Source organism: Engystomops pustulosus, chromosome 11 (genome assembly GCF_040894005.1).
Source record: "Engystomops pustulosus chromosome 11, aEngPut4.maternal, whole genome shotgun sequence".
In the NCBI taxonomy this organism is placed as follows: domain Eukaryota; kingdom Metazoa; phylum Chordata; class Amphibia; order Anura; family Leptodactylidae; genus Engystomops; species Engystomops pustulosus.
In genome coordinates, this window is record NC_092421.1 from 50734937 (window position 1) to 50756656 (window position 21720).

General features: G+C 45.7%; 1 protein-coding gene across 1 annotated transcript; it reads left to right on the forward strand.

The window, feature by feature from the left end:
* Positions 1-1898: 1898 nt before the first annotated feature.
* Positions 1899-21211, forward strand: NSMCE4A (NSE4 homolog A, SMC5-SMC6 complex component). The gene is made up of 11 exons (XM_072129985.1): positions 1899-2269; positions 3539-3619; positions 3969-4099; positions 6929-7080; positions 7161-7260; positions 10343-10433; positions 13652-13746; positions 14506-14554; positions 16471-16562; positions 17084-17155; positions 20887-21211. The coding sequence occupies exons 1-10, from the start codon at positions 2134-2136 to the stop codon at positions 17132-17134; spliced, it is 978 nt and encodes a 325-aa protein (XP_071986086.1). The 5' UTR covers positions 1899-2133; the 3' UTR covers positions 17135-17155; positions 20887-21211.
* Positions 21212-21720: the final 509 nt, after the last annotated feature.

Consider the following 21720-nt stretch of genomic DNA (forward strand, 5'->3'; position numbering starts at 1 on the left):
TGGACAAGAGAAAGAGGGACAAAAGCCCCTCCCCCTTTTTCTAAACCACGCCCATTGCCCCACCCACAAGCATAGTATAATAACAACCTTGACGGTCCCCACATAGTACAGTGCCCCTTACTTTGGCCACCCCTATGGACCTGTATAATATCCCATAAAGCAAATCTGCAACTTATAAAACCCCTCTTTAATTTTATCCTCCCTTGACATTTCGTTTTCCACTTTTATTTATCTCCCCAAACTTACACATAATATTATCTGTGCCCCTACCCCCACCCCTCCTCACATGGTGTGGTCCCTGTTCTCTATCCTCCTCATAATGTAGCCTCCTGTCCTCCAGCCTCCTCCTGTAGCCTCCAGCCTCCTCCTGTAGCCCCCTGTCCTCCAGCCTCCTCCTGTAGCCCCCTGTCCTCCAGCCTCCTCCTGTAGCCCCCTGTCCTCCAGCCTCCTCCTGTAGCCTCCTGTCCTCCAGCCTCCTCCTGTAGCCTCCTGTCCTCCACCTGTCCCCCAGCAGCCTCCACCTGTCCCCCAGCCTCCTCCTCCTGCCCTCCAGCCTCCTTCTGTCCCCCAGCCTACTCAAGCATCCTCCTGTCCTCAGCCTCCACCTGTCCTCCAGAATCCTCCTTCTGTCCCCAGCCTCCTCCTCGTGTCCTCCAGCATCCTCCTCCTGTCCCCCAGCAGCCTCCTCCTGTCCCCCACGAGCCTCCTCCTGTCCCCCACGAGCCTCCTCCTGTCCCCCAGCAGCCTCCTCCTGTCCCCCAGCAGCCTCCAGTCCCCCCTGTCCTGCAGCCTCCAGCCCCCCTGTCCTGCTCCTGTAGCCTCCAGCCCCCCCTGTCCTCCTGTAGCCTCCAGCCCCCCCTGTCCTCCAGCCCCCCTGTAGCTTCCAGCACCCCCTGTCCTCCTCCAGTAGCCTCCAGCCCCCTGTAGCCTCCAGCACCCCCTGTCCTCTTCCTGTGCCCCAGCCCCTCTTTCCTCCTCCAGCCCCCCCGTCCTCTTCCTGTGCCCCAGCTCCCCCTTTCCTCCTCCAGTAGCCTCCAGCCCCCCCTGTCCTCTTCCTGTGCCCCAGCCCCCCCTTTCCTCCTCCAGTAGCCTCCAGCCCCCCCTGTCCTCTTACTGTGCCCCAGCCCCCCCTTTCCTCCTCCAGTAGCCTCCAGCCCCCCCTGTCCTCTTACTGTGCCCCAGCCCCCCTTTCCTCCTCCAGTAGCCTCCAGCACCCCCTGTCCTCTTACTGTGCCCCAGCCCCCCCTTTCCTCCTCCAGTAGCCTCCAGCCCCCCCTGTCCTCTTACTGTGCCCCAGCCCCCCTTTCCTCCTCCAGTAGCCTCCAGCACCCACTGTCCTCTTACTGTGCCCCAGCCCCCCTTTCCTCCTCCAGCCCCCCCTGTAGCCTCCAGCACCCCCCCCCGTCCTCCTCCTGTGCCCTAGCCCCCCCCCGTCCTCCTCCTGTGCCCCAGCCCCCCCCCCCTCCTCCTCCTCCTGTGCCCCAGCCCCCCCCCGTCCTCCAGCCCCCCCCCCCGTCCTCCTCCTGTGCCCCAGCCCCCCCCCTCCTGTGCCCCAGCCCCCCCCCCTCCTGTGCCCCAGCCCCCCCCCCCGTCCTCCAGCCCCCCCCCTCCTGTGCCCCAGCCCCCCCCCCCCCGTCCTCCTCCTGTGCCCCAGCCCCCCCCCCCTCCTGTGCCCCAGCCCCCCCCCCCCCCCCCCCCCCACCCCCACCCCCGTCCTCCTCCTGTGCCCCAGATGCGTTTTGGAATGAGCACAACATGTTTAGCATTACTTACATGCAAAACATGTGGCGCTCATACCAAAACGCATCCGTTTAATCGGAAACGCATATGCGTTTTATCCGCGTTTAAAAACGCCACGTGGGAATGCAGTGGGTCTTTCCTATGCTGCCCCAAATCCAACCGCCACAAGCCAAGTCCTCCAACCAAAACTACTCAACAGAGACTGGACTGCAGCTCCCCCCACCCCGAGCATCATCGCCCTCCAGCCCGGCGTTGATCAAGTCACATGACCGACTCGCGGCGCACGTGATCTCCTACGTCATCGTCCCGCGAACTGCCTCGCTCGAGCCCGGGCTTGTTGTTGTTGCAGGAAGCGGCAAAGTGTGAACAGAGCGGCGGTACCTGCAGCGCAAGATGTCGAGCAGGAGGTCGTCTATCGACGAGGAGCATGAGGAGAACCACATGGACGGAGACTTTGAAGTGGAGCAGGATGATGGGAGCCGAAGGCAAATCCGGCATCAGTACCGGGAGCTGATGCAGAACATGCAGCGTGAGTGCGGAGCCTACTAGGACCATTGTCTATAGCGACTGTCATTGCTGAGAGATCTGGGGTTGCTATGGGTGATCGCATCATACTTTGATCTGTGGAGAAAAAATTCACAGGTTGTTGGTTGACACTTTTTTTTCTTCTTCAAAAAGTCTTTACACTTGTCCCTCATTAGTCACAACACAAATTATACACTGGGGGGAGTTATCAGAAGCGTCTGAGATAGGGCAACCAATCAGAGCTTTAGTTTCCCCACAGTTGTTTATAAAGTGAGAGCTGAGCTCTGATTGGTTGTCAATTGTTCAGCTCTCAGACACTAAGGCTAAATGGCCCCCTATGAGCGGAGGCTCTCATTAGCAACGCTCCGTTCAAGCATTGTCAAGTATAGATTATAGAGCCAAGGGTTGTACCAAGTTTTCAAGGAGCCCCATCGAACATGGGGCCCCGTTTTTCCTAATGGGTGGAGTAGCAGGTTTATCATGAATACTGCTTCTCTATGTATGGGAGTGTTGGAAATTGCTGAGCACAGCACTTGGCTATCTGCAACACTCCCATTCACTAAGTGTGTGAACAGTACCCCAGGGATGGTCCTTTCTCACGGCAGTTGGACACTCACTGCGGATAACAATCTGATCAGTATAGGAGAAAAAAAGCAAACCTGTCAGGGCAATTTAGGACACTAAATCACCATCATCTCCTTTATGGACCAGTGGTTTAGGGTCCCAAATCGCCCTGTATGATTTTAAAAGTTTCGCCAACAAAAAAACAACTTCCGTCGGTGCTGGCGTATTACACCCCGGCTTCATTGCGTTGGTAGGTATAGCGCTTGCACAATGAAGCCGGGATACTATTACGGGTTCACTTCTCGCATTGCGAGAGGAGGCGCTGGTGCGGGACCTAAAGATGTGAGTCTGATGTGCCGTATATGACTTGCATCTAGTTAAACATAAAAGTTTATTTTTTTAAATTATTTTTATTTTATTTTTTTTACACCTTCAAACTTCAAAAAGGTAGATTTTTGGGCCCTAAACCACTGGTCCAAGACCCGACAGGTCTTCTTTGAGAAAAGGAAGCCATATGTCCTGTTCTCCCCGATACAATATTACAATTATTGAAATTACTCTTTTATGTTTACAAATAAGGTTGTTGCAGTACCCTTCACAGATATTACCGGGGGCAGGAGTGATTATAGTTTTTCTTGCAGCTTTTAGGTAGGTACAGTCACTGTAGTAGCATAATTTAATCTGTGATGTGATATTTCTTTCTATACAGAGAATAGAGATGACATGCTGAGCTCCAGGAGTAACAAGCTGACAGACACTCTTCAGGCGGCCAATCAGCTCTTTGCAGAAGGTAAGTCATTGCAATATGTCCATGTTCACATGCTCAGAATTCTGTCGGGGTTTAGGTGTTATTCTCCTGGTATTGTCTTGGGCAATGAACAGAATAGGTTCATTATTGCCTTGAATTAGCTCCATTACAGAGAACTTGTCATGAGCTTTTGGGACACAAAATGAAATACACACTAGCTTCAGTGCACAGGTGTCTGGAGCACCAGAGAAGGCCTGTGTGGAGACGTATATCCGGCTGAAAATTTGGGGCTGCATATATCACCCCAAAATGTCTGACTGTAACCAAAATTTGCCTATATAGGAATCTGCAGCAAAATATAAAGTGTTTCGATTTTATTTCTATTCTTTAGTGTTCAAACCTAGAGAAGCGGCTCTTGATGCTCAGTTACTTGTTTTAGCAACAAATCTTGGGAAAGAAAAGGCAAGTCAGCTCCAAGCAGACATGACAGTGTTTGATCCTACTTCATTTGCTGAGGACCTGGTAAGTTGTATGTAATCACCAGTTGACAATTCATTTTCACCCAATTACAACCTTCCATAGACCATGCACTTTTAAAGAAAACCTTCCATGAGGAATCTACTCTCTCAGAAGTAGATCTGATGGTAGATTCCTCATCCCTGCCTCTGCCCTAATCTTTAATTTAATAAACAGAGAACCTAATTTCATTCGTTAAAAACTTTATTTTACTCATATGTAAATTGACAGCAGAGGCTACTGGGGCATGTACTATCCTGGCCGTGCACTGGAGGCTAAGGCTACCCCACACCACAGTAGTCTTTGCAGTTAATTTACATATTGCTACAATAATTTATTTAAAATTAAATTAAACATATATTAATAAGTTTTAACAGGTTAGGTTCCTGGATTAACCCCTTAACGCCGCAGCCCTTTTTCGTTTTTGCATTTTCATTTTTCACTCCCCACGTTAAAAAAAAACGAAATTTTTTTTATTTTTCCGTTCTTTTATTTTTCCATGAGCTGTGTGATGGCTTATTTTCTGCGTAACAAATTGCACTACAAAATGGTGGTACCGTATATACTCGTGTATAAGCCGAGTTTTTAAGCACAAAAAATGTGCTGAAAAACGTCCTCTCGGCTTATACACGAGTCATATAGTAAGTTAAAAATACTTAAAAAATAATAAACGTATATACTTACCCTCCGGTGGCCCCGATGTGCAGCGCTGCTCCCCCGATGTCCGCGCGGCTCGTCTTCAGGCTTCCGCGCCCGTCTTCTTTCTTCTGCCGGGCGCCGCCATTGTTCTTCGCGTCATACTAGGCGGTGGCCGAGAGAGAGAGAGCAATGGCGGCGCCCGGCAGAAGAAAGAAGACGGGCGTGGAAGCCTGAAGACGAGCCGCGCGGACATCGGGGGAGCAGCGCTGCACATCGGGGCCACTGGAGGGTGAGTATATACGTTTATTATTTTTTTTAATGCTGGGGCAAGCTGTATACTACTGGGGACAGGCGTACACTACCGGGGGCTGGGCTGGGCTGTACACTACCGGGGGCTGGGCTGGGCTGTACACTACCGGGGGCTGGGCTGGGCTGTACACTACCGGGGGCTGGGCTGGGCTGTACACTACCGGGGGCTGGGCTGGGCTGTACACTACCGGGGGCTGGGCTGTACACTACTTGGGGGGGATCTGGGCTGGGCTGTACACTACCGGGGGCTGGGCTGGGCTGTACACTACCGGGGGGGGTTGGGGGGGATCTGGGCTGGGCTGTACACTACCGGGGGGGGTTGGGGGGGATCTGGGCTGGGCTGTACACTACCGGGGGGGGTTGGGGGGGATCTGGGCTGGGCTGTACACTACCGGGGGGGGTTGGGGGGGATCTGGGCTGGGCTGTACACTACCGGGGGGGGTTGGGGGGGATCTGGGCTGGGCAGCGCTGTACACTACCGGGGGCTGGTTGGCTATATACTGGGGGGTTGGGGGGGATCTGGGCTGGGCAGCGCTGTACACTACCGGGGGCTGGTTGGCTATATACTGGGGGGGGGGGGGTCTGTGACCAATGCATTTCCCACCCTCGGCTTATACTCGAGTCAATATGTTTTCCTAGTTTTTGGTGGTAAAATTAGGGGTCTCGGCTTATACTTGGGTCGGCTTATACTCGAGTATATAATATTCCATGTTGTGTACTGGGAAGCGGGAAAAAAATTCCAAATGCAGTGAAATTGGTAAAAACCGCATTTGTATTTGTATTCTTGTGGGCTTGGATTTTACTGTACGCTCCAAATGACAGGTCTACTTTATTCTTTGGGTTCATATGATTACGGGGATACCAAATTTATATAGGTTTTATACATTTAAAAAAATGAAAACCTCCTGTACAAAAATTTTTGGGGGGATTTTGCCATCTTCTGGCGCGAATAACTTTTGTATACTTTGGTGTACGGAGCTTTGGGAGGTGTCGTTTTTTGTGGATTTTGATGTTTTTAGGACTGTAAATTTTTTTTTAAATGTCATTTTCTGACGCGGCGATACCTAATGCGTTTATGAATTTTTTACTGTTTATTTATATTTATATCAGTTCTAGGGAATGGCGGGTGATTTGAGTTTTTAGGTTTTTTTATTATCTTTTTTTTTTTTTTTTACTTTTTTTTATTTCTACTATTTTTCAGACTTCCTAGGGTATTTTAACCATAGGTTGTCTCTACGATCCTATCATATACTGCCATACTGCAGTATGGCCGTATATGGGGATTTTACTCCTCATTCATTTAAATGTGCTGATAGCACATTGAAATGAATAGGTTAATCCGAAGTAGCATCGGGTCTCCGGGAGACCCGAGGCTACCATGGCAAAGGATTGCTGCTCCCTGATGACATCACGTGGATGGCGGCATCCATGCGGCTTTTTGAAGCCGCGAACGGCGGGAAAACACCCGCGATTGGTGCTTTTATGCAGCAAAGACTTACCGGCTATGGAGAGGGCTCGGCCCGTGAGCCCTCTCCATCCACCCGTACCCGGCATGTGACGTAGTATGACGTCATCTGTTGGTAAGGGGTTAAATTACAGATTAGGGCAGCGGTACTTCTGAGATCTACTTCTGATGATAATTGCTTGAGAAAGGCTTCGGATGAGGCTGAAACGTAGCAACTTGGGAATAAAAACCACTTGATTTTTCCCACAACACTGGAGTGCCGCCTATTTTTCTATTTTGTACTTCTGATGATAGATTCCTGATGGTAGGTTTCCTTTAATGTTATATATGTACAAGCAGCTAGTCACTGTTAGACACCACAGTCTCTTAATAAAATGAGGACATAGTTATCATACCCCTAATATTGTCACCCTTTCCTGCAGCTTTCATTCATGGGAATAAATAGACTGGAAAATCCAGACAGTGACAGTGAAGATGAGGCTTGTGCCAAGGGGTATCTTGGGGCAGATGCCTGGAAAAAATTGGGAACTGAAGCAGAAAAGTATTTCAAAAGAACACCTACATTTCATTTCATGTAAGTGTGTTTTTACAATGTTTCCAGTTGTGTTCTATCCTAAATATGTTATATCAAAGCTTTTCTTTTTAATCTGATAGGTTGGGCTCCTTTAAGACTGAACCTCCGATAGTACGTCAAAAGACAGATCGTCAGAAGAGGACTAGTAAGGTGGCGGAGAAGAAAGTGATGCCAGCACAGGTATGTAGGAGCTGTCAGCAGCTTTATGAGGTGTAAACAGGCTGTACTGTTAGTACAAGTTGCATTGTACAGAGACCTTTGTTGTGGGTTTTAAGTTTGTTATTACTGCTGTAATTTATTTAACCGCTTACCGACATGTGACTTAATAGTACGTCACATGTTGTGTGTGGGTACTTGGATGGGGCTCAGGGTCTGTGCCCTCTCCATAGCCGGTAAGTCTTTGCTGCATATTTCAGCAAAGACTTGCCGGTAACACCCTCTGTCAGTGCTAGCACCGATCGTGGGTGTTAACCCACTGATCGCCGCCTGCAAACCTGCCGGCGTCTTAAAATTTAATGTCATCAGGGATTGGCGATCTCTCGCCATGACTGCCTCAGGTCTTCCAAAGACCCGAGGCTGTCTCTTTTTAACCCTTACATTACAATGTGCGATTAGCCATACTGTAGTATGGCAGTATATGGTAGGATCGATCAGACAACCTCGGGTTAAAGTACCCTAGGCAGTCTGAAAAATAGTAAAAATAAAAAAAAAAGTGAAACAAAAAATTATAATGAAAAAAACCTAAAAATTCAAATCATTATACAGTAAAAATCATAAACATATTAGGTATCAACAAGTCCTAAAATCTCCCATCAATCAAAATATAATAACGGTTTTTAAATGTGTTTAACCCCATAACGGAAAACAGCGCCCAAAGTCGAAAATGGCACATTTTTGTCATTCTTAAAAATGATAAAAAATCCTATACACCACCCACAGCTCTGTACACCAAAAAAAGTTATTAGAGCCAGAATATGGCAAAATAATTTTGAAAACATTTTTTTTGCAAATGTATGAAAACATAGAAAGTCTATACAAATTTGGTATCTTCGTAATCGTACTAGCCCCAAGAATAAAGTACACACGTAATTTGAAGCGTACAGTGAAATCCGTAAAATGCATTTGGAATTTTTTTCACGGTACGCGCTATGGGATTTTAAATACCACCATTTTGAAGTGGAATTTGTTACGCAGAAAGCAAGCCATCACACAGCTCTGTACATGGAAAAATTAAAAAAGTTATAGATTTTTGAAGGTGGGGAGTGAAAAATGAAAATGCAAAAACGAAAAAGGACTGCGGCAGGAAAGGGTTAAAGTGGTATTTCCATGAAGACTTGGTTCTTGTATATACTCAGGATAACAAAATAACATATTCTCTAATTTACTATTACTAACAAAAACAGCATTTCACAGATATAAGTCCATCTTCTATCAGTCCTGATGTTTGCAATTTCAGTTGCCCCTGGATCCAACCACAAATCTTCTGACTATGGTCAGATTCTACTCATGAATAGCTTCTTTTTCTGCACACTGCAGTGCTTTCTGCATTACAGTTCAGACACAGGCACTTCTGCCTGCAAGCACCAATGTGCAGAGACTTACTCTACTAGCTACTGGCAAGATAGGTTTTTTTTTTTTTTTTTTTTTATCTAGGAAGGCCTAGTCAGATACTAGTACAATGTTCAGAAGCTAAAAAAAAAAAAAGTGTAGATAAACCTGTACCCTGATAATCTAAGCAGATTGTTATCACACATCATCTCATAGCACACGTCTGCTTAGAGAGTCCAGTTTTTCACGGACCATCACTGAGTTATAGGAGCTAAAACGGCAATAAAAACTGATTAAAATTGTAAGGGGTTAAAAATGATCTTTATTGTGTAAACATCACTAGGGGATTCACATTTAAGAACTTTCTTGCATGGGAAAATCGCTGTAAAGATGGATTGGTAGATAAGTCATTGCTCTGGTGATCACGGCTATTCGGGACTGTGGTTGCTATGTGTTTGTGCGCCCAAGCCTAATATTAAACCAAACCCCTAACCTCCTTGGCCATGTGGTCTGTTTGTAGGTCAGTCCTATTGCAGTTAACGAGGCAGATCTCCTGCATCAGCCATTTTACAAAGTCTCTAAGGGAAGAGTCTGTGGACCCTCTGGACCACCGCAGGTACTAGTCACAACCTGGGACTGGAGTCTAAGTGGCCCCTGGTCTTCGCCAGAGCCCGCCGCAAAGCAGGATCTGCTTGCTGCGGCGGCTTGCCACCAGGTCGTTCCACAGGTATGACTAGGCCCGCGGTGGCAGCGGTAAGGAAGGAAGGAAGCAGGAAACCGGAACCACAGGGACGGATCACCGGTGTGGGGACCACACGAACGGACCACTGCAGCTGGACACAGGAACAGACCTCAGGACGGCTGGACCTCGGCAGACCCGAGGCTACCACGGCAACGGATCGCCGCTCCCCGATGATGTCACGGGGAACAACGATCCTAGGCAAGATGGCGACGCCCATGCGCCAGCATCTTTTTAAAGCAGGCAACCGGCGGGAAAACACCCGCGATCGGTGCTGGCAATATGCAGCAAAGACTCACCGGCTATGGAGAGGGCTCAGCCCGTGAGCCCTCTCCATGTAGCGGGACACGCCGCCCGCCGTGAATCAGTTAATAGTTCTGATTCCGCTGTGTTTTGCTCATGCACATTCGTCCTATCCACCTGTCGCTGTGTGCGGACAATGTTCTTGGATTATCATGGTGCAGGGATTAGCTACACTTTTATTTAGCTTCTGAAGATTCTACTAATATCTGACATGTAGAATAAGAGAGATGATACAGATCAGAGTTATGAGATGAATGTAAGATCCCTAATAACAAACTTAGCTCTGCTACCTCACCTAATGAATCAAACAATCCCTCATCACTGCTATGTATTGTTTGTAGCGCTTTTCTCCTCTTCAACTGCTGGACAGGAATTGCCTCCTGCTCTAGTGATCTCCACCTCCCCCTGCTCCTACAGTACAGCGTTCATAAGAGAGGAAGACCTGCCCGACCATAGTCAGGACTGAGTTTGTGGTTGCATCCCTGGCCAACCAAAGCACACAACAGCAGGACTGATAGAGACGGGTTGGAATTATATCTGTGAAATGTTGTATTTTTGTTAATAACATTGAATTACAGCAAATGTTATTTTGTCATCTTGAGCATATTTATTACTTTGTGGGAATACCCCTTTGTTAGTCACCATGCCTGACTCAAAATATTTGTTTTCTAGCTGAAGAAAATGGAAGAGTCTCACCAAGAAGCTACAGAGAAGGAAGTAGAAAGGATTTTAGGATTTCTGCAAACCTACTTCAGGGAAGATCGTAAGTGTGAAACGCTCAATAATGCTATAACTCTGTGCAGCTATGGAAATCAATTTAGTTTATATTATAGATTATATACACTCACCGGCCACTTTATTAGGTACACCATGCTAGTAACGGGTTGGACCCCCTTTTGCCTTCAGAACTGCCTCAATTCTTCGTGGCATAGATTCAACAAGGTGCTGGAAGCATTCCTCAGAGATTTTGGTCCATATTGACATGATGGCATCACACAGTTGCCGCAGATTTGTCGGCTGCACATCCATGATGTGAATCTCCCGTTCCACCACATCCCAAAGATGCTCTATTGGATTGAGATCTGGTGACTGTGGAGGCCATTTGTGTCCAGTGACCTCATTGTCATGTTCAAGAAACCAGTCTGAGATGATTCCAGCTTTATGATATGGCGCATTATCCTGCTGAAAGTAGCCATCAGATGTTGGGTACATTGTGGTCATAAAGGGATGGACATGGTCAGCAACAATACTCAGGTAGGCTGTGGAGTTGCAACGATGCTCAATTGGTACCAAGGGGCCCAAAGAGTGCCAAGAAAATATTCCCCACACCATGACACCACCACCACCACCAGCCTGAACCGTTGATACAAGGCAGGATGGAACCATGCTTTCATGTTGTAAACGCCAAATTCTGACCCTACCATCCGAATGTCGCAGCAGAAATCGAGACTCGTCAGACCAGGCAACGTTTTTCCAATCTTCTACTGTCCAATTTCGATGAGCTTGTGCAAATTGTAGCCTCAGTTTCCTGTTCTTAGCTGAAAGGAGTGGCACCCGGTGTGGTCTTCTGCTGCTGTAGCCCATCTGCCTCAAAGTTCGACGTACTGTGCGTTCAGAGATGCTCTTCTGCCTACCTTGGTTGTAACGGGTGGCGATTTGAGTCACTGTTGCCTTTCTATCAGCTCGAACCAGTCTGCCCATTCTCCTCTGGCATCAACAAGGCATTTCCGCCCACAGAACTGCCGCTTACTGGATGTTTTTTTCTTTTTCGGACCATTCTCTATAAACCCTAGAGATGGTTGTGCGTGAAAATCCCAGTAGATCAGCAGTTTCTGAAATACTCAGACCAGCCCTTCTGGCACCAACAACCATGCCACGTTCAAAGGCACTCCAATCACCTTTCTTCCCCATACTGATGCTCGGTTTGAACTGCAGGAGATTGTCTTGACCATGTCTACATGCCTAAATGCACTGAGTTGCCGCCACGTGATTGGCTGATTAGAAATTAAGTGTTAACGAGCAGTTGGACAGTTGTACCTAATAAAGTGGCCGGTGAGTGTACATTACATTTCACCTGCTCATGTTCATTTGATATCTCAGAATGGCTTAACAGGGGTTTCCCTGAGAAATCTGCCATTCGTTTTCAATGAAAGTGGTGCAGGTGGACAAGCACCGTACTTGGCAAAAATATTACATGAAATGACCAGGTACATACAGCATCGATGGATATATCCATCAGGGAGCTGTTAAGGATGTTTGAAAAGGGCTTACGGTGCGAGCCCTTTTCATACAGACTTGGGTTTTGCTTCATATTGCAGCAAACATCCATTGCTAACAACCACGTTCGCTGCTAGCGCTAATCCCTTATTTAATCCCTTGATTTCCCATGTTGCTTGAGATCACCGCTGACGTCATCGGTTGCTATGACAGCCTTGGGTCTTTCTAAGACCTGAGGCTGTATGGTTTCTGTGGATTCATTACAATGTGCCAGTGGGACATTGTAATGAATCTTTTTTCATTACATATGCATATACTGCAATACAGTAGTACAGGCAGTCCCCGGGTTACGTACAAGATAGGGTCTGGAGGTTTGTTCTTAAGTTGAATTTGTATGTAAGTCGAAACTGTATATTTTATAATTGTAGATCAAGATAAAAAAAAAATTGGCCCCAGTGACAATTGGAGTTTAAACCTTTTTTGCTGTAATGGGACCAAGGATTATCAATAAAGCTTCATTACAGACACTTTACAGCTGATTATTGCAATCTGGGACTATAGTAAAGCATTCAGAAGCTTCACCAGAGGTCAGAGGGGTCTGTCTGTAACTATGGGTTGTCTGTAAGTCGGGTGTCCTTAAGTAGGGGACCGCCTGTACAGTAGTATCACAGTATATGGTAGAAACAATCAGACCATCTAGGGTTCAAGTACCCCAGATAGTCTAAAATAAATCACCCCCCCTTTCCCTAGAACTGGTATAAAACAAAATAAACAGTAAAAATCACAAACATTTTGGGTATCGCTGCATCCCAAAATGTCTGATCTATCAAAATATAAAAACACTTATTGCCAGCGGTGAACCTGATGGCTGAACATGACCCCCATATGTCTATTAACGCAACTTTGACACCATTTTACATACCATAAAAATTTTATAAAAAGTGATCAAGAGGTTACACAGTCCTCAAAATGGTAGCAATGAACAGGTCAGCCTCATCTCACAAAAAATGACACCTCGCACAGCTCTGTACACCAGAAAAAAAATATGAAAAAATTATTAGTGTCAAAATATGGCGAAACAACAAAATTTATGGGTTTCTTTTTCGTACACATTGGGGCACATTTACAAAGGGCTTTGCAATGCGCTTTAGTCGGACTGTTCACGTTCTTCATTGCTAAAATGGCTTGCACAGATATTTAACTAGTGTCTGTGCTGCAATTGTGGCACACACGCAACCTTTTGTGGCACAGCTGCGCTGGCTTCCAGCATAGAATAATAAATAATGTCACTGAGAAGTAAAATTTGTTAAGCAGGAAATAAGCCCTCACACAGCTCTGTACACGGATAAATGAAAAAGCTATAGCTTTTTGAAGGTGGGGAACAAAAAAATTAACGAAAAAACCCAGCAACGTGAAGGTTTTAAGGCCCCAATACACCTTAAATAATAGACAACTGAATCCCTTGAACTTGTTAGTTTTGGCTGCTAGTCTAAGCCTCCCTGTATATGACGTCTGCAGTTCCTTGGGTGGCAAACAATGATTCCGTGGACCATTCTTTATAGTCTGACTGCCATCAATGGGTGAGGTCCGTGCTCATGACGACAGAAAAACTGTCCAAACAACAAACCCAGCAGCACCAAGACCTGTCCTATGTTTTGCAACTTGTGCACAGGCCCTATTTCATGTTCATAAGTCCTCATACTTGTATAAACACACAAGTTTTTAAAAATAGCCATCCTAATCTTCTTCTTTTTTTTTTTATAGCGGATACTCCCATTTCATTTTTTGATTTTGTGATTGATCCAAATTCTTTTGCTCGCACAGTTGAGAACATGTTTCATGTTTCCTTCATCATTCGGGTGAGATTTATTTTCTTTTCTCAGTACAAATTGGTAGTTTCTGCATGATTAGCTGTTACATATGTGTTGTCATAAGACCAGAGTCACACAGGGACTTGCACTTATTCTGTGGCTATGCCTTGAATTATTCCAGATCGGAATAATAAAAGTACCGTAGTTGGGAAGTCAAAAAAAAATCTCTGCAAAGTACATAACCATAGTCTGTTACTTAAAGGGGTTGCTCTAACTTTTAAAAGATAATCCCAATTCACCATACAGGGAATCACCTGCTGGTCTGACTATTGGGACACCCACTGATCATGAGAATGCAGAGGGTCTCATTCTCGTTTATGGGTGGAGCTTCAGGTTGGTCATGTGTCTCGCTGTTCCATTTATAGGAATGGGAATTTCATAGTGTTGGCCTATCTCCGGTTTTTAGACAGTCAATGGAAGTGCAATAGATAGGCGAGTGATTTACTACTGCAATTCCTGAATTTCCAATATTATTGAATGGAGCAGCAGGACACTTTAGTGAGAACAGGATCCCCATTCTCCAGGTTGCTAGGGGATTACAGTTGTCATACCCGCACCAGCTTGTTATCCCCCATTCATAAGATATAGGATATCTTGAAAAGTTGGCAGAAACCCATTAATATATTATTATTATTATAAATATTATGCTTATCCATATGTATATTAGCAATGGTTTCATTGATTTTTTTATTATTTGATTTGTAATATTTAAGTGCCGATTTAAATGTATTTATTTATTTTTTAAAGGATGGATTTGCAAGAATAAAGCTTGATCAAGATAAATTACCAGTAATAGGTATAGACATTTTTTTTAAACAAATTTTCTCTATTGTTGATTCTTATTTTCTAGTTGATAGACTGACAAATCCTTGTCTCACAGGATACAAGACTTGCTTTATTTACTATACCTGCCTTTTTCTATACTAGTTTGGCCTGGTTGAACAAGGCAGGACAGAAGTAGCAGCACATTCATCCATTAGATGCTTTTGGCCAAGGAAAGACCAGAAAGCGCTCATAGAGTAGTATTTTGCGGAGAAAAACACAGATTTGGGTGAATTGGTTAGAATAAGGCTCACCAGAGAGAGTTGTGCTGATACCAGGCACAACGCTAGTGGGAAGCTTAAAGGGAACCTGTCACCAGGAGACCCATTTTTAGCACTCCCCCAGTCCACACAGAGAGCATAGTACATACACAGCCAAAGTGTTTTTGTATAAAAAATAGGTTTTACAGAAAAAAAAATGTTATATTGTAACTTTCATTAGCATCTGCTGTGTGACTAGGAGGGACTGGAAAAGAAGCAGTCCCCCCCCACCCTTGGGAAACATGTGACCTTTTTAAATATATTCCACTAATTATAGATATGCGGTTCACGTTCTTAATATTTGAATAATTTTCTGCCTAAATAGAATGTTTAAAAACAAAAACTTTATTATGTAACAAAAATTGTTAAAACCTGGGCTAACTAAATAGCCGTATCTGAATTAAACTGGATTTAGGCTTACCAGTGTGACTCCCCTCAACCCTCTATGCGTGATAAGGTGCTCAATAGCCACCAGGGTTAGAGGAGCTCACACTAGACTAAGATACGCCACCTCAGCTCTACATATAACTGATTAGCATCCAGAACATATAACTGGCTGCAAAGGTTAAAGCAAGCCAGTGAATTGCCTATTCTTGTATTTCCTGCCTTACGCGTTTCAGCATTGGCCCTTATGACCAATGCATCATCAGAGGCACTACAACATTCAGGCACATTCACACATTTAATGCCGCAGAACAGACGCTGCGACCACCACTGGTAGTATTCAGGTAGTCAGTCGTCCGTCTGCTTCTCCGGCACTGTAGCAACCTTTTTAAATATATGAATAACTCCCCACACTCGGGATTGGCTGTAGAGGAGCAGGGGGCGTCGCTAAGCCAAGTGATGGGTGTTTTCTTATATTTGCAAAGGTTACATGTTTGCCAAGGGTGAGGGGGGACTGCTCCTTTCCAGACCCTCCCTTTTGGCAACTGCCTAGTCACACAGCAGATGCTAATGAAAGGTACAATATAACATATCTTTTTTTCTGTAAAACCAATTTTTAATACAAAAACACTTTGGCAGTGTATGTACTATGCTCTGTGGGGACTGGGAGAGTGCTAAAAATGGGTCTCCTGGTGACAGGTTCCCTTTAAGTATGACACCATATGGTACAGCCCATTGATGGGATCTTCAGAACACAGAAGCCACATTGGTCTGGATCAAGTGCATTGGGTAATGAGGTGGTTGTCGTTGCGGTGCACACTGGTAGTCAAAGTAATTCCGGATAATCTTCACAAAAGGCTTTTTATAGGTATCTCGGTTGCACAACGCATTTCGGAATCTCAAATGATTCCTTTTTCAAATGAGAGGAGACTGTGAGCTGTGATTGTTCCTTTGTCAGCCAGAAACTCGTTGTGTAACTGAGATCCCAATACAAAGCCTTTTGTGAAGATTATCCGGAATTACTTTAACTATTGATATATTTAAAATTCTAAGATAGGCATTCCCCTTAAAATCTGTTAAAAAAAAGAAAGCTTGACTATTAGTGGCTGAGAAGGGAACACATATTATAAAGTTTTATATTGTATAAAGATGATGTCAGTCTATTTGGAATCTGTGTAACAATATAACCACAATACCATAAATATTATATGCTGAATTGATGTTCTTTCTTACCTCCCTTTACTAGAACCCATTAATCAAGAGAGTGGGTCACAGGTTGACATTGATAACCAACCTAGATACCAAGGTGTCATCAGTCTAAGCCATCAAGACTGGAAGGTAGGACTTTTGATTTCATCTGTATGGCGTAGCTATGGCCTAGATAGCCTTGACAATGATTTTGTTACTGTTCACACACAGGAAACTACCAGTCCCAGCACCTGATTGTTATTTCACTTATCATTGAGATGGAAAGACGCAGTGTTGCTGTCTTCTAGACTCTTGCAGCACTTGCTTGCCTGCAATAGAAAGCAAGGGAAGTGGGAATAGTAACCACCGCATTCAAGGGGTTTTCTAGGGAGGAAAATATGCCAGAAGAATAGGCCACAAGACACTGATATTGTTGAATGTTATGGGAACAAAGACATCGGGCAAAGACTTCACCCATTTCAAAATAGAAAATCTCACCCAGGTCTGTGTCGGCAGTGCAGCATTCAGAGCACTAGAAAAAATATTTTAGGCCCATGCTCTGTATGTTTTATGCACATTATTTCCTGGCTGAGACAGGTGTCATTATGAATATCTTTATGTAAAATTTATTTGGGATTAAGGTTACTTAAATTCATTTTTCTTTCTCCAAGGAAATTGTTGACACTTTTGAAATTACAGAACCCATGATTCCTCCTTCATGAACAAGCCAGCACAGCTTCATGGTAAGAGGTTTTCATTTTTTTTATGGCTTTATGTTTGCCCATGAAAGAAAATTCTCAAAATTCAATATCCTAGTGATTACACAATAAAGATTATATTTAACCCGCTTTACTTTACAATTTTACTCAGTTTTACTGCTGTTTTAGCTCATATTACTCTGACCACACTGTGATGGTCAGTGTAAGACTCCAGTGTGTGGGCGGGACCTCTCTAAGTAGACACTTCATGATTCCTCTGTGATATGAGAGCTGACAATGTGCTTAGATTATCAGGGTACAGGTTTATATACACTTTAATTTACCTGACACAGAGAGAGATGAGAGAGATCAGAGATGATGAGATCCATATTACACACAATGTCACTGTCAGATCTGCTGTGCTTCCCTCCCCTGGATAAAGACCTTATCTGTCTGTAGCTTTACACTACTCGCATTGTTGCTTGCCGGCAGGAAGTGTCTGTGAGCTTGTTGTGGAATGCCAGGGTGGGGGCTGGAGTTGGAGAGTAGTCCAGTGCAGTGTCAGGCAGGAAAAAAAATCCCGGGGCAACTGAAATTGTGTACACCAGGACTGATAGAGACAGGTTGGAATTATATATGTGAAATGCTGCATTTTTGTTAATAACATTGAATTAGAGAATGTGATATTTTGTTATCCTGAGTATATATAATGGGGTATTCCAATGAAGACAAGTTTCTTACATGTACTCAGGAAAACAAAATATCACATTCTCAAATTCACTGTTATAATTCCAACCTGTCTCTATCAGTTCTGTTGTACACAATTTCAGTTGCCCCTAGACACAACCCTGTAACTTCTGACTTGGGGTCGGGTGGCCGCCATCTTGGATTTCTGTGTGAGATTATTCAGATGACATTTCTGTGTCTTCCTGCTCTGTGCCTGTAGCCCCGCCCCCTGCTCTGAGCTCAGAGACTCACTGATTACATCCTGCCAGAAGATCGAGAGCAGAGAGAGCGGCTGTAAAATACAAGCTACACGGAGATAAGTGATCTGGGGGAAGGGGGGAGGCAGGCAGGCACATAGCTGTGAGATGTAGCAGAGCTTAAAAGTGCAATAGTGTAAAAGTCTGTCAGCCGCTGTGTAATTGGCATAATGCATCTCTGATCTGTCTCATATCTATTTCTATGTGTCAGTGTGTTAGTACAATATCAGAAACCAGATGAAAGTGTATATACATCTGTACCCTGATAATGTAACCACATTGTCACCCCATGAAACTAGATGGATGATAATGGGGCTCATTTACTTACCCGGTCCAGTCGCGATCTCGTGGCGCGTTGTCCATTGAGGAATCGGGTCTGCCGGGATTCACTAAGGTTGTGCGCCCGATATCCAGCAGGTGTCGCTGCTGCGCCGAGGTCGTCTGAGTTCACTGTCTTCTTCCTGGTGCTTGTAAGTGCTGATCTTGCGACACAATTTTGTTTTTTAAACTCCCCGGTTTTTCTGAACCGTCGGATTTCTGGCGCCTGATAGCCGGCGCTGATGCGCCACAATCTGGTCGCGTGCGCCAAAATCCCTGAGCAATTCGGTGTAAAACGGAAATATTCGGGAAACCCAACGAAAGTGCGGCGTTCGGACCCTTAGTAAATGAGCCCCAATGTGTCTGCTTAGAGAGGCCCCACCCACTGAGGGTGCACTGAGCAGCCTAGAGAGTGATAGGAGCTAAAACAGCAATAACCCCTTTACAATTTTACTCAGTGTTAAAATGATCTTAATTGTGTAAACATCACTAGGGGATGGAAATGTGAGACTTTTCTTTCGTGGGAAAACCTATATAAGAATCTTGCCCATGTGGGAATACCCCTTTAATGCTGTTTAGAAAAAAAAATCACTTATAAAGACAAGTCAGGAAGGATAGCTGACTTTTAATACTTTTATCGAGTTTCCGTGTATTCGGCAAACACATAAAATGTGATTTTACACAGGCTGAGACTCCGTTCACACGTTATGCAGGGGATGTGTTTTGAACCGCAATGGGAGTTACTCCTGTATCTGTGCCATTCTCCACCTCTTCAGGTTACATTTCCAGGATGTAGATGTGGTTTGTATAGATCCCATCCACCAGGCCCGGCGCCAGCACCCGGGCAAGTGCCGGGGCCCTGGGGTACTGGAGGGGCCCACTCGGGCCCCCAGATCAATTGTAGCAGTGTCGGGCGGCTCTCAAAGCGATCTGTGTCTTCTGTGTATACGGGAGGAGGGAGGGCAGTGTGTATACGGGAGGAGGGAGGGCAGTGTGTATACGGGAGGAGGGAGGGCAGTGTGTATACGAGAGGAGGGAGGGCAGTGTGTATACGGGAGGAGGGAGGGCAGTGTGTATACGGGAGGAGGGAGGGCAGTGTGTATACGGGAGGAGGGAGGGCAGTGTGTATACGGGAGGAGAGGGAGGGCAGTGTGTATACAGGGGGAGAGGGGGGGCAGTGTGTATACAGGGGGAGGGGGGGGCAGTGTGTATACAGGGGGAGAGGGGGGGCAGTGTGTATACAGGGGGAGAGGGGGGGCAGTGTGTATACAGGGGGAGAGGGGGGGCAGTGTGTATACAGGGGGAGAGGGGGGGGCAGTGTGTATACAGGGGGAGAGGGGGGGGGCAGTGTGTATACAGGGGGAGAGGGGGGGGGCAGTGTGTATACAGGGGGAGAGGGGGGGGGGCAGTGTGTATACAGGGGGAGAGGGGGGGGCAGTGTGTATACAGGGGGAGAGGGGGGGGGCAGTGTGTATACAGGGGGAGAGGGGGGGGCAGTGTGTATACAGGGGGAGAGGGGGGGGCAGTGTGTATACAGGGGGAGAGGGGGGGGCAGTGTGTATACAGGGGGAGAGGGGGGGGCAGTGTGTATACAGGGGGAGAGGGGGGGCAGTGTGTATACAGGGGGAGAGGGGGGGGCAGTGTGTATACAGGGGGAGAGGGGGGGGCAGTGTGTATACAGGGGAGAGGGGGGGGCAGTGTGTATACAGGGGAGAGGGGGGGGGCAGTGTGTATACAGGGGGAGAGGGGGGGGCAGTGTGTATACAGGGGGAGAGGGGGGGGCAGTGTCCATGCGGGGGAGGGGGGGCAGTGTTACTACTGAAGGGGGGCCCACTAGGGCTCTGTCACCCAGGGGCCCACTAAAACCTGGAGCCGGCCCTGCCATCCACCATGCTTTTAGTGTAACAGGCTGCAGGGGGACTATGATTTATGCTTAAAATGGCACAGGATGCCACAAGTCACTCAGTCTGTCTGGTAAATTCTGTGCGAGGGTAACAGCCCACAGAGTGCCACCTGAGCCATAGTTTCATCACTACTGCTCTAAAGGGTCTAGTACAGTGATGGCTAACCTATGGCACTGGTGCCAGACGTGGCACTCAGAGCCCTTTCTATGGGCACTCAGGCCATCACCAGAGATGACTCCAGGTATCTTCCTGCAGTCCCAGACAGCCCAGGACTTGCTGTGCACAGAGATATATTAAAGTGACAGCGCTACCTGGGACTATTTTCTGCTTTATTGGTGTCCTCAGAGCACTGGTATCAATGAAAACTGTGACAGAGAAGGGAGTATAAATCACAAATTACATTTCTGTGTTGGCACTTTGCGATAAATAAGCGGTTCTTTGTTGTAGTTTGGGCACTCGGTCTCTAAAAGGTTTGCCATCACTGGTCTAGTACATTGATTTTCATAGGAACAATATGCAAATTATAGCAGGTTTTGGTGTATATTTATTGTGTTTTTTTTTTTTTTTTTAGGTTTGGAAACTGCTAAATCTCACTTCTCTTTATTTAGAGCCTCTGTAAATATTTATGTATATAATAGATAATTTTTTTTATTATGTATATGATATGTCCATATATTTAAAATATTTTATGGTGAATGTTCTGTAAGGTCTTTAATGTATTTGTAGGGTTTACAAGATTGCCTGATGACTGCACAGTAAAGGTTTCCTGTTTTGGACAATTTTATATTTATTTTAAACCTGCTGCTGCAAAAATAATACATTTTAATTTTTGTAAATTCTAGCAAAATTTTGGTAATTTTAAACATTTGAAATGAAAATAAATCATTTTGTGTTAATTTGCCCTTTTGGTCTTTTTTGCCCATTTTTGTTGTCTTTTATACAATAAGTTCAATATGGAAAAACCGCTGCTGCCACATCACCTGGCATTACATGTATTAACGTATTTAGATTACTCTCGCCAGGAAATACAGATGACCAATGAATGTATTCTGCCAACACGTCAATAACCGCTAGCTGGCTGGCTAGGTGATTTTTCCATGAGATCCTGCTGCTTGGCCTGGGAACCAGTGCTCAGGAAATCTATAAACTGACCACCCACAGGTGGAGTCTTGTAATGGTTGGCCAGATTTAGAGAATTATTTTACAGGGCTTTTCCAGTATTGTGATATTTGATGATTTGGTCTGGGCTCCTAATCAAGTGTCATCCATCCACTGATATAGCTATGACCTATTCTGTGATTGCAGGGTGTCTGACCATCAAATAGGAGTTCCTAGAGAGCTGGATATCCACCAGTTCTTTGCTTTTATTCTGGTACTGGAAGTGGCTGTTCATGGTGGTCCTTGG